The 12,165-nt window shown below is 42.6% G+C and overlaps 1 protein-coding gene across 4 annotated transcripts in view; it reads left to right on the top strand.

Moving 5' to 3' along the window:
* The window catches only part of LOC113035866 (lissencephaly-1 homolog), a 38,523-nt gene extending 26,460 nt beyond the window's left edge, over nt 1–12,063 (top strand). For all 4 annotated transcript variants that reach the window (XM_026191670.1, XM_026191673.1, XM_026191671.1 and 1 more), the window contains exons 6-11: nt 3,595–3,763; nt 5,117–5,219; nt 5,362–5,590; nt 7,297–7,398; nt 7,520–7,676; nt 8,678–12,063. In XM_026191670.1, coding sequence (XP_026047455.1) covers nt 3,595–3,763; nt 5,117–5,219; nt 5,362–5,590; nt 7,297–7,398; nt 7,520–7,676; nt 8,678–8,751 — 834 coding nt within the window. In that variant the 3' untranslated portion in view covers nt 8,752–12,063. The remainder of the gene's footprint in view (nt 1–3,594; nt 3,764–5,116; nt 5,220–5,361; nt 5,591–7,296; nt 7,399–7,519; nt 7,677–8,677) is intronic.
* The last annotated feature ends 102 nt before the right edge of the window (nt 12,064–12,165 follow it).

Genomic DNA, 12,165 nt, shown 5'->3' with positions numbered 1-12,165 from the left:
TTCTTTCATTTCAACGGTTTTGGTGTCCAAAAACAAATTATTTTTTTAAACATGGCATTTTCCTTTCACAAGATATGTTTGCATTGTAGGCAGTGAAAAGAGGCATTCATGTATTGAGTGGCCTTTTTACATTTTTTCATTGTCAAAACATTAAAAAAAAAAAAGCTTTTATGGAGACTGAAGAAGTAATTTGGCCCAGTGATCAAAATACACATGAACAGAATCTGCATTCTTGGACTTGGTGGTATAATCTACCCTGACTTTAGAGTATTACAGCAGTAACCTCCTCCTGATTAGAGATTTAAAAATTATCTTCTTTTTTTTTTTTGTCTTTTAATTTAAAGCCTGCTTGGTGGCATTTTTAACTCAAACACCTTTTGTTCTCTTCTTTGGATGATGCTTCCCTTAGCTTTCCCTTTACTGCTTTGACTCTCCTTGCTAGATATACTCTGGATTATACGAGTATCTGTCTCTGTGTCTTGTATTTATTCGTGGATTCCTTTATATAAACTCTGTGTTCTGTCTCTGGGCTATTTTTGCAGCTGCGTTTCTCCACTGCTTCACTGAACAATGCCAATACTCCGCTGAGCTGTTTGTTATCTGTATATTTTATTCATAAGACAATAACAGACATTTGTACATCTCCTCCTTGGCTACACCCACGCAGCAGGGAATTCTCTCTCACTCTGTTTTGGCATCTTCTTCCTTTTCCAGCCCCGCCCTCCAACTCGCTCCCCCCACTGCACCCCCTCCTCTCAGCATCCTGGCGCATTCATCTTCCACTTAAACCATTAGCTGCCCCACCATGACTCCATGCCATCAGCTGTCCCTCCCTCAGGAGCAGGGAGGCCCCAGGCCCAAATCTTAAAACTGAGCCCTGATTTCAGGCGAATCTTTTCCCTGTCACCTCCACTCTCTGCACCCTGCTTTGAATCCCCCATTTGTCCTACTTTTCATCTCCTAAACCCGTTGTGTTTAATTTTTTTTTTTTTTTTTTTTTTTAACAAGGAACGGACCCCTTTACTCAGAAAAGGCCAGACTGAGAATCTTGTCAGCTGCCTGACCTCATAATCAGGCCGTCTGTTAACATGTGGGAGGCAGTAGATGTTAGCTTGGTTTCGCATGAGGACCCTGGGTGAGGTGGGGTGGAGTGTGGGGTAGCGCTCTCTCCTGAGATTAATCTGCCTCACAGCACCTCAAAAGCTCACTAATTAACACCTTGTCTTATTTGTTTAATCTCCACAAAGAAAGCAGTAAACCTTTTTGTGGTCATTAACTGTAGTCACATTTCTGTTTGCTGCTACTCGAAGAAGTTAACTTCCTCTATAGCAACTGATTCAGAAACCTTTTCATTTATAGAGGAAACCAGCTTCATCAGAATTTTGCTCTTGATGTACTAACCATCATTTTGATAAAAGCAGGTATTCCTAACCTCGTAGTATTTTAACATGCAGCCTTGATTTCAAATGCATATGTTACCTTGTGTGGTTTGTGATCTTCATGCACCAGCAAATACCTCTCCAGCTCTGTACTGTACTATAACAGCTCAATGGGCAAACAGAGCTGGTACTGACTGATGTTTAAAATGCTGACTAGCCTGCTCATCGTTGGAGTAAGCAGCTTCATTTTCATTTGTGCTGACTGCTCAATATCTTTCTGCTTTTGTAGTTTATTTTTTAAATGATATTTTAGTTTATTAATCCCCAAAGCAGCACTGAACACTCAGTAAAATAAAATGGATGATGACAAAATGTATAGTAGGTAAAAATTTATTCAAAGCTTGAATAAATGCAATTAAGTAAATCAGTGTTTCTTAATGAGACTGTTTTTAAAATGTTTTCTAATGCCATTTATTGAAGTTATTAACAGTAACTTTGCTTGATGTTACTGGCAAGTTGAAACTTTGTACCATAAACTACCAAGCTAATGGTACAATAACAAAAGCTGGCTATGGGCCAGTAAATGGTGGGAGGGCTTTTGGAGGTCAGACTGCACACACACATTAAGCCCTTTAGAGCTGTGTTTCCTTACCTCTCACGTCTTGATTAAATTTAATTCCATTATACCGGAGGAGAATAGAGGGGAAAAAAGGTTAAATAATTCCATCACATGTTTGGTGAGAGGCAAAAACTTCTTTGGTGGGCCTCAAAATGTTTTATATGCAGGAAGTTCTGACCGGAGGTAACTTTTCACTGTGTAGGTACTTTTATAATCCAATATCTGCAGCCGTTGTGACAGATCATAAGACCACCTCAGGAAATGTTATTGGTAGGCTCTAACCAGCCAGGAATCAGAGTTTTGACTTGGGTTGTACATTGTTAGAAACCCCCTGTACTTGTATCTTTTCATGGGATGTAAGCTGTTTTGTTGTTTTTTTTTCTGTTTCAAATCCTGTTTGCCCTTTATTTTAAGTAACATCTCTGCATGGCAAAAATTGTAAAAAATTAAATAAAAACAAACAAACAAAGAAACCAAACCCATAACATGAAAATATTATGTGTTTGGGAAAAAAATACATGAAAATAGGAGTTAACTGAGGGCTGTAAAACAACTAAATCTACTCAAAATTTTTAAAAGGGTTTTTACACCTGAATATGATCACGGTGGTTTAAATAAAAAAAAAAATAAAAAAATAAAAAACAGCACTCTGAGGAACGTCTCAGAACGTTCTCTGACACCTTTTCTGCTGTGCTCGTAAGAAATCTCTCTTAATTTGCAACTATAACACCCTTTCATGTGTGTACAGCGTGCAAATCATGCTTCTGTGTGTGCTCAGGTACGCCACCAGGATGTCAGGGTAATTTAAACAACTGAAGTGTGAGCTTTCTCATTGCTTTCCTCACAAATAGCACATGGACAGAGTCTTCACATTATTAGCGGCCTTTGATATTTAAAAAAAATCTACGATATTTTCACTGAAAGAATGGAGGCTATTAATCAGTGCCAGTCTGAATCATCGGTCTTTCAGTGTAGAGTTACAGGTTAATGGATAGCTGTGCTTTAGCCTCTGCTCCTGAGTACTGTTATATGTGTGAGTGTGAAATGTGTACATCCAACAAAAGAGGGAGAGAGAACCACTGAATTCATCCAGGACAACCTCCCCCAGCCATCTGTAGCTTCCTCATGGGAAGAGGGCAAAGGAAACTACGAGGATGGGGGAGGTGATGGTAGGGGTCTCCCATCACCGTCTGCCCCAAAATTCCCCCACCCCAGGAGAGGAACCAAGAAGGGTTTATCCCTTCGTGACAAACCGTCTGTCTGCTTTAAAGCTAGAGACGCAGCAGCTTTCAGGCTAGAAAAGTAGACTTTTCTATACTGTGCTCCGTCTGCAACACTCAGACTCGGCACAGTAACGTGTTAGCTTTTTTCTGGCCAAACTGTGACCCTGATGAGCAGCTCTAAGGTGCCACAAGCTCTAAAATGCATTCAGTATGTGCTTCCTTTGACTTCTGCCATCAGTGCGTCTTATTGTTGTAACTGTAATTTCAACAACACAGAGCTACAGACGATGCAACGTTTGGGTGTGTGATGAAATGAAGTGTATCAGCGGTATACAAACTTAATGTTGACAAAGTGATTTGCTTTGTCCATCAGGTGTGGGACTATGAAACAGGAGACTTTGAACGCACGCTGAAGGGCCACACAGATTCAGTGCAGGACATCTCCTTTGACCACACAGGCAAACTGCTCGCGTCCTGCTCCGCAGACATGACCATCAAGCTGTGGGACTTCCAAGGCTTTGAGTGCATCAGGACCATGCGTGGTAAGAAGATGAAGCTGTCGGTTTCTTTTCTCTAGTGGACCTTAATCACAGCTGCTGCCGTTTTATATCCCCTTTGTTATGGTTTCCGCACCGTGTGGTTCCAGTGCTCAGGTGCTACACGTGCTGCTTGTTATCACATTTGATGTGCATCAACTGGCACCAACCCAAGCCGGGAGTACAGTTAGCTCTGGATTCAGCTCTTCTTAACCTAAAAAATAATTTTAGATGTGTCCTCTGGCCCTGCTCGTTAATGGACCACCTTACCAATGCTTTTAATCTTCAAACCTTGAATCTGAAGTGGCCACTGATGGCTGTCTGTGAAGTAGACATAAAAGAATATTTATTTTTGATGGGGGTGTAAGCCCTTCCTGGTGAGCAGACTAAACCCACTCAAGCATTCTTAAATTTATGCTGGAGTTGCAAATCCTGCGTTTTTGTGCAAGTGAGCAACAGATTTCACCGGTTGCCGGTCTTCTTTTTGATGTAAATGAGAGTGAGCTGCTAGCACACATCTATAAACAGACGAGCTGGGTTCGCTGCACAGAACTCACCAACGGAAATGGCTTTATTAATCTGAGCCTGCTGTTTACTTCTGTTAGCCACCATTTTCCCCCTCCTTCTTTTTTACTACCATCTCTGTCCTCTTTTAATTCACTCAACCTTTCCTCCTTTTTAATCCACTCCTCCGATTTTAAATTTTAAATATCTTGGTGGAAACACACACACACAAAGAGAGGGGGAGAGAGAGGCCAACTGGTGAAGTAGATTAGTGCCGATTTGGACAGCAGCTTAATTACCCTCTTCAGCGCTAGATAGCACTTTTCTGTGTAGTTGCCACCCATTATTGTAGCCTGGTGGCATGTGCAAGTACACACACACACACGTACACACACACACACACACACACACACACACACACACACACACACAGGCCTTTTAGAGTATGCTTACTGTTGTCTTCATCTATTTAGCAGCTTAAATATGGCCCAGCCTTTAGGTAATTACGCGTCTCTTATTCTCTGTCTAACAAAAATGAGTGCCAAAGCTCCAGCATGTTGGCTTTCTTGCTTGTCAGCTTTTTTTTTGGTGAATTATAACAGTGTTTGGGCTTTGTTTGGTGCTAAGCATGTGTTTTTAAATAAATAAATACATTTATGTTTCTAAATTTTCATTCTGGTGGTCAGATTGCAAGCAGAAAGACTAAAAGGATCATGTGTTGCAGTCTGAAATCATTAAATTACATTTCACAGCAGACTTAGATGTTATGTGGGCTTGTGCTGTTGGGCCTGTTTTCAGAGGTTCTGGGTCTTGCTGAATCTTTGTTGTTGTTGTGTTTGTTTTTCTGTGTTCCAGGACACGACCACAATGTTTCGTCTGTAGCCATCATGCCCAACGGAGATCACATTATTTCTGCCTCCAGGGATAAAACCATGAAAATGTGGGAGGTGGCAACTGGGTATGCAATAGACACCTTTAAGCTGTTCTTTAAACCATTGTGTGTTATTTATTTTTACTTAAGCTTGATGTTGGGTTTTAACTATTTTCAGCCACGCTGATAGCTTTCTAACTGCTCTCATGTTTTTTTTTTTGTCCATTAGCTACTGCGTGAAGACCTTCACAGGCCACAGGGAGTGGGTCCGTATGGTACGACCCAACCAGGACGGCACGCTGATCGCCAGCTGCTCCAACGACCAGACAGTCCGCGTGTGGGTAGTGGCCTCCAAAGAATGCAAGGCTGAGCTGCGGGAGCACGAACATGTGGTGGAGTGCATCTCCTGGGCACCAGAGAGTGCCTACTCCACCATCCTCGACGCCACAGGCTCGGAGGTAAAAGATCTGCTCGGATACGTCTCATTTCTCCCAAACTCCTCGAGGTCCACACAGGTTTTGGTGTATGTGTTGGTTTGTTCTCATCAAATGTGCAGTTTCGCCTTGTATGAGTACAGTCACTGTTTGAGAACCCAGAAATCTTTCCTTCTAGCAGCCAGTGAGAGAAGTAAACATTTGTGGGAGGTGACTGGAATCAAGACACAGTGATATCTCATCATGGATTGCTTTCCTTTATTTTTTTTGTTCATCCTATCTTTACATAAAATGGAAGTTGACTCTAACACCTGTATCCGGCCACAAAAAGCAGCCGTAAGCTTTTCCTCCATTTCTGAGCGTTGGTCGTACCAGCAGAGTCGACAGTCGTAGTCGAGAGTCTGAAGCCCAGTGTGAATTTTTTCCTGAATTTTAAGTATTTTTAACTCTCACTAATGCAAATTTGCCTCACTTCACCTCTTTGCATAGATACTGTGAGACAATATCACTTCTTGTTTGGTGTGAATATTACTTGAATTTGCAGTTCAATATGTTTTTCCCTCTTTTCCTGATTTTAAACCTGAGGTCAGATCTATATATTGGGATTGGGATCTATATGTATTATATTTGGAGGCATTAGTTTGGTACAACTGTATTTTTTTTTTTTTTTTTTAAAAACGAAAAACTCAGTACTGCCTTACTGTTTCCATTAGAATTAATGGAGGGGTGGTGATTTGAGGTTGTTTTGCAGCTACTTGTTATATAGACGACCTCTGTATACCAAAGTATTCCAGAGTCAGATGTGAAGCAATCTGAATGACAGATAAAGGCTTGGCTAAAACCAGGTCATGCAACAGGACAAAGGGCCCAAGGTTGGATGGTTGCAAAAGAAAATAATCAAGGCGTTGCAATGATTAAAGTCCAGACCGGATTGAAGTGCTGTGCATAAACCGGTGAGCAAACCTCAATGAACTGAAGGAACATTGTAAAGAAGAGAAGACCAGAATTCCTCCATGGCAATTTGTGAGACTCATAAAGTCAAACAGAAAACGATTACTTCAAGTTATTTCTGCTCCGGGTGCATCTAAAAGCTGTTGAATCATAACGTGAACCTAATCGTTAACAGGATTGTATACAAACTGTGAGATCAGTTTATGTGTGATAAGTAACCATCACTAGTGAAAAATATTTGTAGCTTCAAACATATCAAAACCAAATAAGACTTTGACTGATGATGGCGAGGAGATTGAGCCACGAGGCGGCCATCGCTATACAGCCATGTGCTGCCAGTCACACACACACAATCAGCCCGTCCTCCTGCCTCATGATCTTCAGTGTGTCTGATTGTAGCCTCGCAAATCTAAACACACATGCTCCCTCGCAGCAGTCGTCCCAATCTAACCTGTGTTCACAAAAGCTGACTTTTAGTACTCTTTAAATAGTTGTGGTTTTTTTGGTTTGTTTGTTTGTTTTTTTTAAACAAGCCAACGTAGTTGTTGGAATTGGGTGAATCTGCAGGCTGAGAGACAGCTGTTGTTATACAGATGTTTGCACATGTGCTCTCAGACTAGTTGCCAGCAAACGTATAGCACAAACGCTCAGAGGTGTTTAATTTAGGCTGCTCTCTGTGTTCTGGTACAGTGGGTACAGTATGATACTCCGCATAAAGTACAAACAATGAACTATACACAAAGCTAATATTTCAATCCCCTCCCCTTCTGCCCGACCAGTCCAAGAAGAGTGGGAAGCCCGGCCCCTTCCTGCTCTCCGGCTCCAGAGACAAAACCATCAAGATGTGGGATGTCAGCACTGGCATGTGCCTTATGACGCTGGTGAGGAGCATTTTTGAAGTTTTTGTGTGTGCCGCGTCCATATTTTTGGGGGAAAATGCTTTAAGTGAAGATATATTTCTTCAGGAATCAGATGAGATGTGTGTTGCTGTATCTCATGCAGGTTGGCCATGACAACTGGGTGCGTGGGATCCTCTTCCACCCCGGAGGCAAGTTCATTGTGACCTGTGCAGATGACAAGACCTTAAGGATCTGGGACTACAAGAACAAGCGATGCATGAAAACCCTGAGTGCCCACGAACACTTTGTTACCTCTCTGGGTAAGGCCCCCCCCCCCCCCCAAAAAAAAGGCTTCTGCCTTGGTATTGTTTGTTGATGTTTTCTCCCGAAGTTCTCCCTCGCGGGGTGTGAATACATGCTCCAGGGTATTTGCTTTACAGTTGCGGTGAAGAAGCCGAGCTTCTTTACCAGGCTCGCTCGCAGCTGGGGTTTAAAACGTAGACAATCGCTGCAGGATTTTTTTAATTTATTTTTTATTCCCCCCTCTCTCCCCGCTCCCCAGTATCTGCAGCTTTTCAGCAGATCAAGGCTTGGTTAACTCTCCTGAGGAGCTCTTGAGCCAACTTTTCCTTGGCAAGCCGTTTGAAACCCAGTCCTCTTAAATCCTGCTTCAACCGGAGAGGATCGCTGTGAGCTATTGATGTGATGAGTTCTGGTGCAGTCTGAAAAAAGCAACAGAAGCACTTTTTGTTTGAAATCGGCAGAGAAAAAGAAACTTCATTTTCCCCCCTTTTTCTGTAGAGGTCTGTCATACAACACCACGAGCTCTTCCCCAAAGCTTTCTTATTTTAAAACCTGATATTAACTCTGCAGTCTTTTTCACTGTGTTCATGTTCCCAGATGTCTGAAGGGTGGTTTTATTTTCAGTGATGACTCACTTTCTATTCAGTGACGGGAACATTAATAAATGTTCCCAGAACAAATGAGATTTTGCGGGCTGCTAACCAGCCACGCCCCTGAAATATCGTCAGATTCATGTCAGGTCTACGTCATTTAAAAGAGGGGGGGGGAAGCAATGCCAAAACCAACAATAAGTGAAATGCCCCAAAGCTTTGCTTGTTCCTCAGAGCCTTACAGCTCCATTCTTGTCCACAAACATTGAAAACACATGCTTGATCCGAGCCAAGGACGTGAAATAAACACATAACAGGTGTTGGATATATACTGGCCTGCTGGCCCACAGGGGCAAAAATGTTGCCAATGTCACTGTAGTCAATTTGATGGTAACTCTGTTTTGTGTTTTTTCTCTTTTGCTCCACAGATTTCCACAAGGCCGCTCCTTATGTGGTCACCGGGAGCGTAGATCAAACGGTAAAAGTTTGGGAGTGTCGCTGATTTGGACCTTGAGAGGATTGGACCACAACCCCTGACCACCCAGGCGCTCCTCCTGCCATCCCACTTACCCTTTCACCTCCCTCCCTCACCTTAAACCCGAACCATCTCCTCCCTCCTTCCCCTCCACCCCCGCACATCTCGGTCCCCTTCTGTCGCACTCACCGCCATGGTTATTTACCCATCGCGCTCTCTCTGGTCCAGTAATTTTTATTTTATTTTTTTTGTCCTTCTGTGTAAATTATTCCTGGATGTAGATCGAGCTATTAAATGTTACACAAAAGTATTCTTGCATGGTAATCCAAAATTGTATACTGTAAATTTACATGACGTTGTCTAGAAGTACCATAGGTTTAACAACGGGGCTCGCGGAGCCTCCACCGACCAACCGAAGGCGGATGTTTTTGACTGGGTGTGAAACGTAGGGCACTAAAAACCGATAATTTAAGAAATGACAGTGTCTTTATGTGTAAGATTTATTTTTGTCAATTTTTTTTATTTAGGATTTTTCTTTTTTCCCCCCCTCTCTCTCTCTGTTATTTCTCTCCTTCACTGTCGTAGTCTGTCGGTGCCTAGCTCGGTGAAACGTTTAAGAGACGAGGCAGGAGAAACGTATATGTGGGGCTTTGTTATTGAAATAATCTGTAGCTTTATAACATCACTTCTCAAGTGTGCATACCATTTCTCTTCATGTGGATCTAGGTAATATTTTAATGGCTGTATATACGAATGTTTCAAACTGTGTCCTTGGACCTCGGGGGCTTGAAAACGGCTTTGTACTCATTGTCACGGCGGCACATGAATTGCTGCTGGGCTTTAGATAAATGATCCCATTTTTAAAATGCGTGGCTTTGCGAGTAGCTACACTAAGCTTGTTTTTTCTTCTTTTGTTTTTTTAAAACAAGAAGCCTGATGTAGCGAGCGAGTTTCGCCGTCAGTGAGCGCCCTGGTCGCTGAGCAGACTTTGGGGATTACACCCGTTTAATCTGAGTAAAGATCTCGGGCGCGCCTCCCTTTTTAGGAGACGTTTTCCCTTCACCTCCTCAGTCAGACCCGGCCGGATCTCGTAGCCACGTCTCTCGCCTCCTGACCTGGTTGGATGTGGCGGGGGGGTTTGGAGCACCAAAGGAAAGTCTGAAGATGCTCAGTTATCCCGCTTCGCCCTCTGAAGGCTTAAAAAAAATAACACAGTGAACTGGCTAATACACGACAAGGAGTCAAATTGAGCGCCCCCCCCCAGGTTCCATATCTGGCATGTGCAAGGGTCTGTAATTTTTGAGTTATACCTTGTGCATAAAGAAATCGGTTTTGAGTACTGAAATAATACAAAGAAGCCAGTTTTCTGTGAAAATAAATGTAAATTTAGCTTGTTATCAATTAAGAAGCCTGGCAATTTTTTTTTACTGTCGCCGTAAACTGATAACCCTAGCCGGGAATGAGGATTAGTGAGGAAATGCCGGATAACTGCGGAGGTCGTCTCGTCTGGACGGTTTATACTTTAGCTCTTTACCCTGGAAACGCTTTCCTGAACTGAGCAGTTTGTCATATTTCAGACCTGCTTTACAACAAAATGACTGGGTTTGTATCTGCAGCTATCCTTAGAAAAACCCTGAAACTATTCTGATTGTCAAACCACGTCTTTATTGATATATGCAGAGGTGTCAAAACTCATCTTAAAGGGTACAGAGAAAGACAACACTAACACCCGAGGGTCTCCACAGACAAATCTCTCCTGAGTGGGTTTCCTCAAAAGTTCTGATTTTTGGATTAAATGCTGAAGAGACAACCATTCCACTTCCCTCATAGGACACAAACATAATGAAAAATAAATGAAACATCTTGCGTCTAGCTGTAGCTGCCAAGGTGATTCGTTAATCTTGCACATCCCTGTTTTTTTGTTTTGTTTTTTTTCACTGAAGCTTTGTTCATTCACTGGTGATCAAAGACAACAATGATGTTGATGAAGCGTTTAAATTAAATTGAAAAACAAAACACTTATAATTTCCGATTAGCCGTGTCATTCCAGTGCATCTCTTGGCTAATAAAGAATTCCACTGCTTTAACCGATCTTCTTATCTTAGCTTCTTTGCCAAGTTTTTCCTCTCTTCCTGTGTGTAACTGGATGTGGTGATCTGCTGCTCAAGCTCTTGCTAGTGGCCACTGTGAGCCTAAATGTGACCTGGTGATGTAGCACCGCTGCATGTAAGCCTGCGCCCAGAGGCGGAGCTGTCGGAACGTGACGTTTTAAATGATTTGGTGAATGATTGACTTAAAAAAAATTGGTGAATGAGTGCTTATTTGCCTTCTTCCTCTTCAGCGTTAATGATAATGGTGCCACGCTGTTGGAATCACAGAGAAATCGAGTAATTGTTCTTTCCCCAAACTGATCCGGGTTCGGACAGCTCTGATCTCTGGTTGTAGGACAGCTGGTTTTGTTGTGTGATGCTATTCGAGGGAGGTTTGACAGCCTCCTCCTTCTGTACATGTAATGGGATTGTGGCAGACTAGGATGTCCCAAAGGAGAAACCCTCTCTTTCAGGAAATATTACTGATGTCTCCCTTTTGGTGCAGTGCCCCTCTGCCCCCTTACTTTTTTTTTCTCCCTATAAGCTGTTTTTTCTCCGTACAGAACATTTCGTCAGAGGCTTTGGATGAAGAGAGTACATTTTTGTAGTACAGTTTGGCTAACAGAGATGCCAACGTGTTAAATGTTCTAGCTGAAGCCAAAAATGGAGACATTTGTCTGTACAATCGGGTTTATCTTGAGAAAGCAGCCTCCTTGGGGGTCCAGATGCTGCAACCAGCCTTTTTGAAAAGTCTCCTCAGGATCACTCTGACATGCCAGACCACAAAATGTAAAGAAAACTTATGCCCCTCCTTGATTTTACTTCAAGGAGGAAGGTGATGATCAGAGGTCAGGACGATGTGCGTTCTGTTTATTTTGTAATAATCGGTTGGGGGAGGGGGAAAAAGAAGGAAAAAGACTAAAAGCAAACCTACAACATGGCTGACAATGTATGCAAGTGTTGGGAAAATCCCCTTTTGACATTCGCAGGTCCAAAGCAATCCCTGTGCTGCTCTGGTCTGGTGTGTGAAGGGACCGACGGACAGCTTTTTACTGTCTGTGGGTCGTTTCCCTCGGCCCTCTGTAACCTGCCTGTGAACCACACACGAGGACTTCAGACTTCACAACAAGCTCCTACAGGAGAGCTCATGATGTTATCGCCACTATGGTCTCACTCTTCACACAGCAAACTGTTAACAATATACCTGGATGTCATTATTGTTTGCGATATAATAAAAGAAGAAAATCTATGTCTGCGTCACCTGATTATTTCTTTAGAGAAGCTAGCAAGGGGCTCTGGAGAGATGGGTATTGGTGGGGGGGGGCAGGCAATCAGCCTTTTATTTTATTTT

The sequence above is a fragment of the Astatotilapia calliptera genome, chromosome 14 (assembly GCF_900246225.1).
Source record: "Astatotilapia calliptera chromosome 14, fAstCal1.2, whole genome shotgun sequence".
In the NCBI taxonomy this organism is placed as follows: domain Eukaryota; kingdom Metazoa; phylum Chordata; class Actinopteri; order Cichliformes; family Cichlidae; genus Astatotilapia; species Astatotilapia calliptera.
The sequence above is the reverse complement of the archived record's forward strand: the minus strand, read 5'-3'. Positions and strand labels throughout refer to the sequence as shown.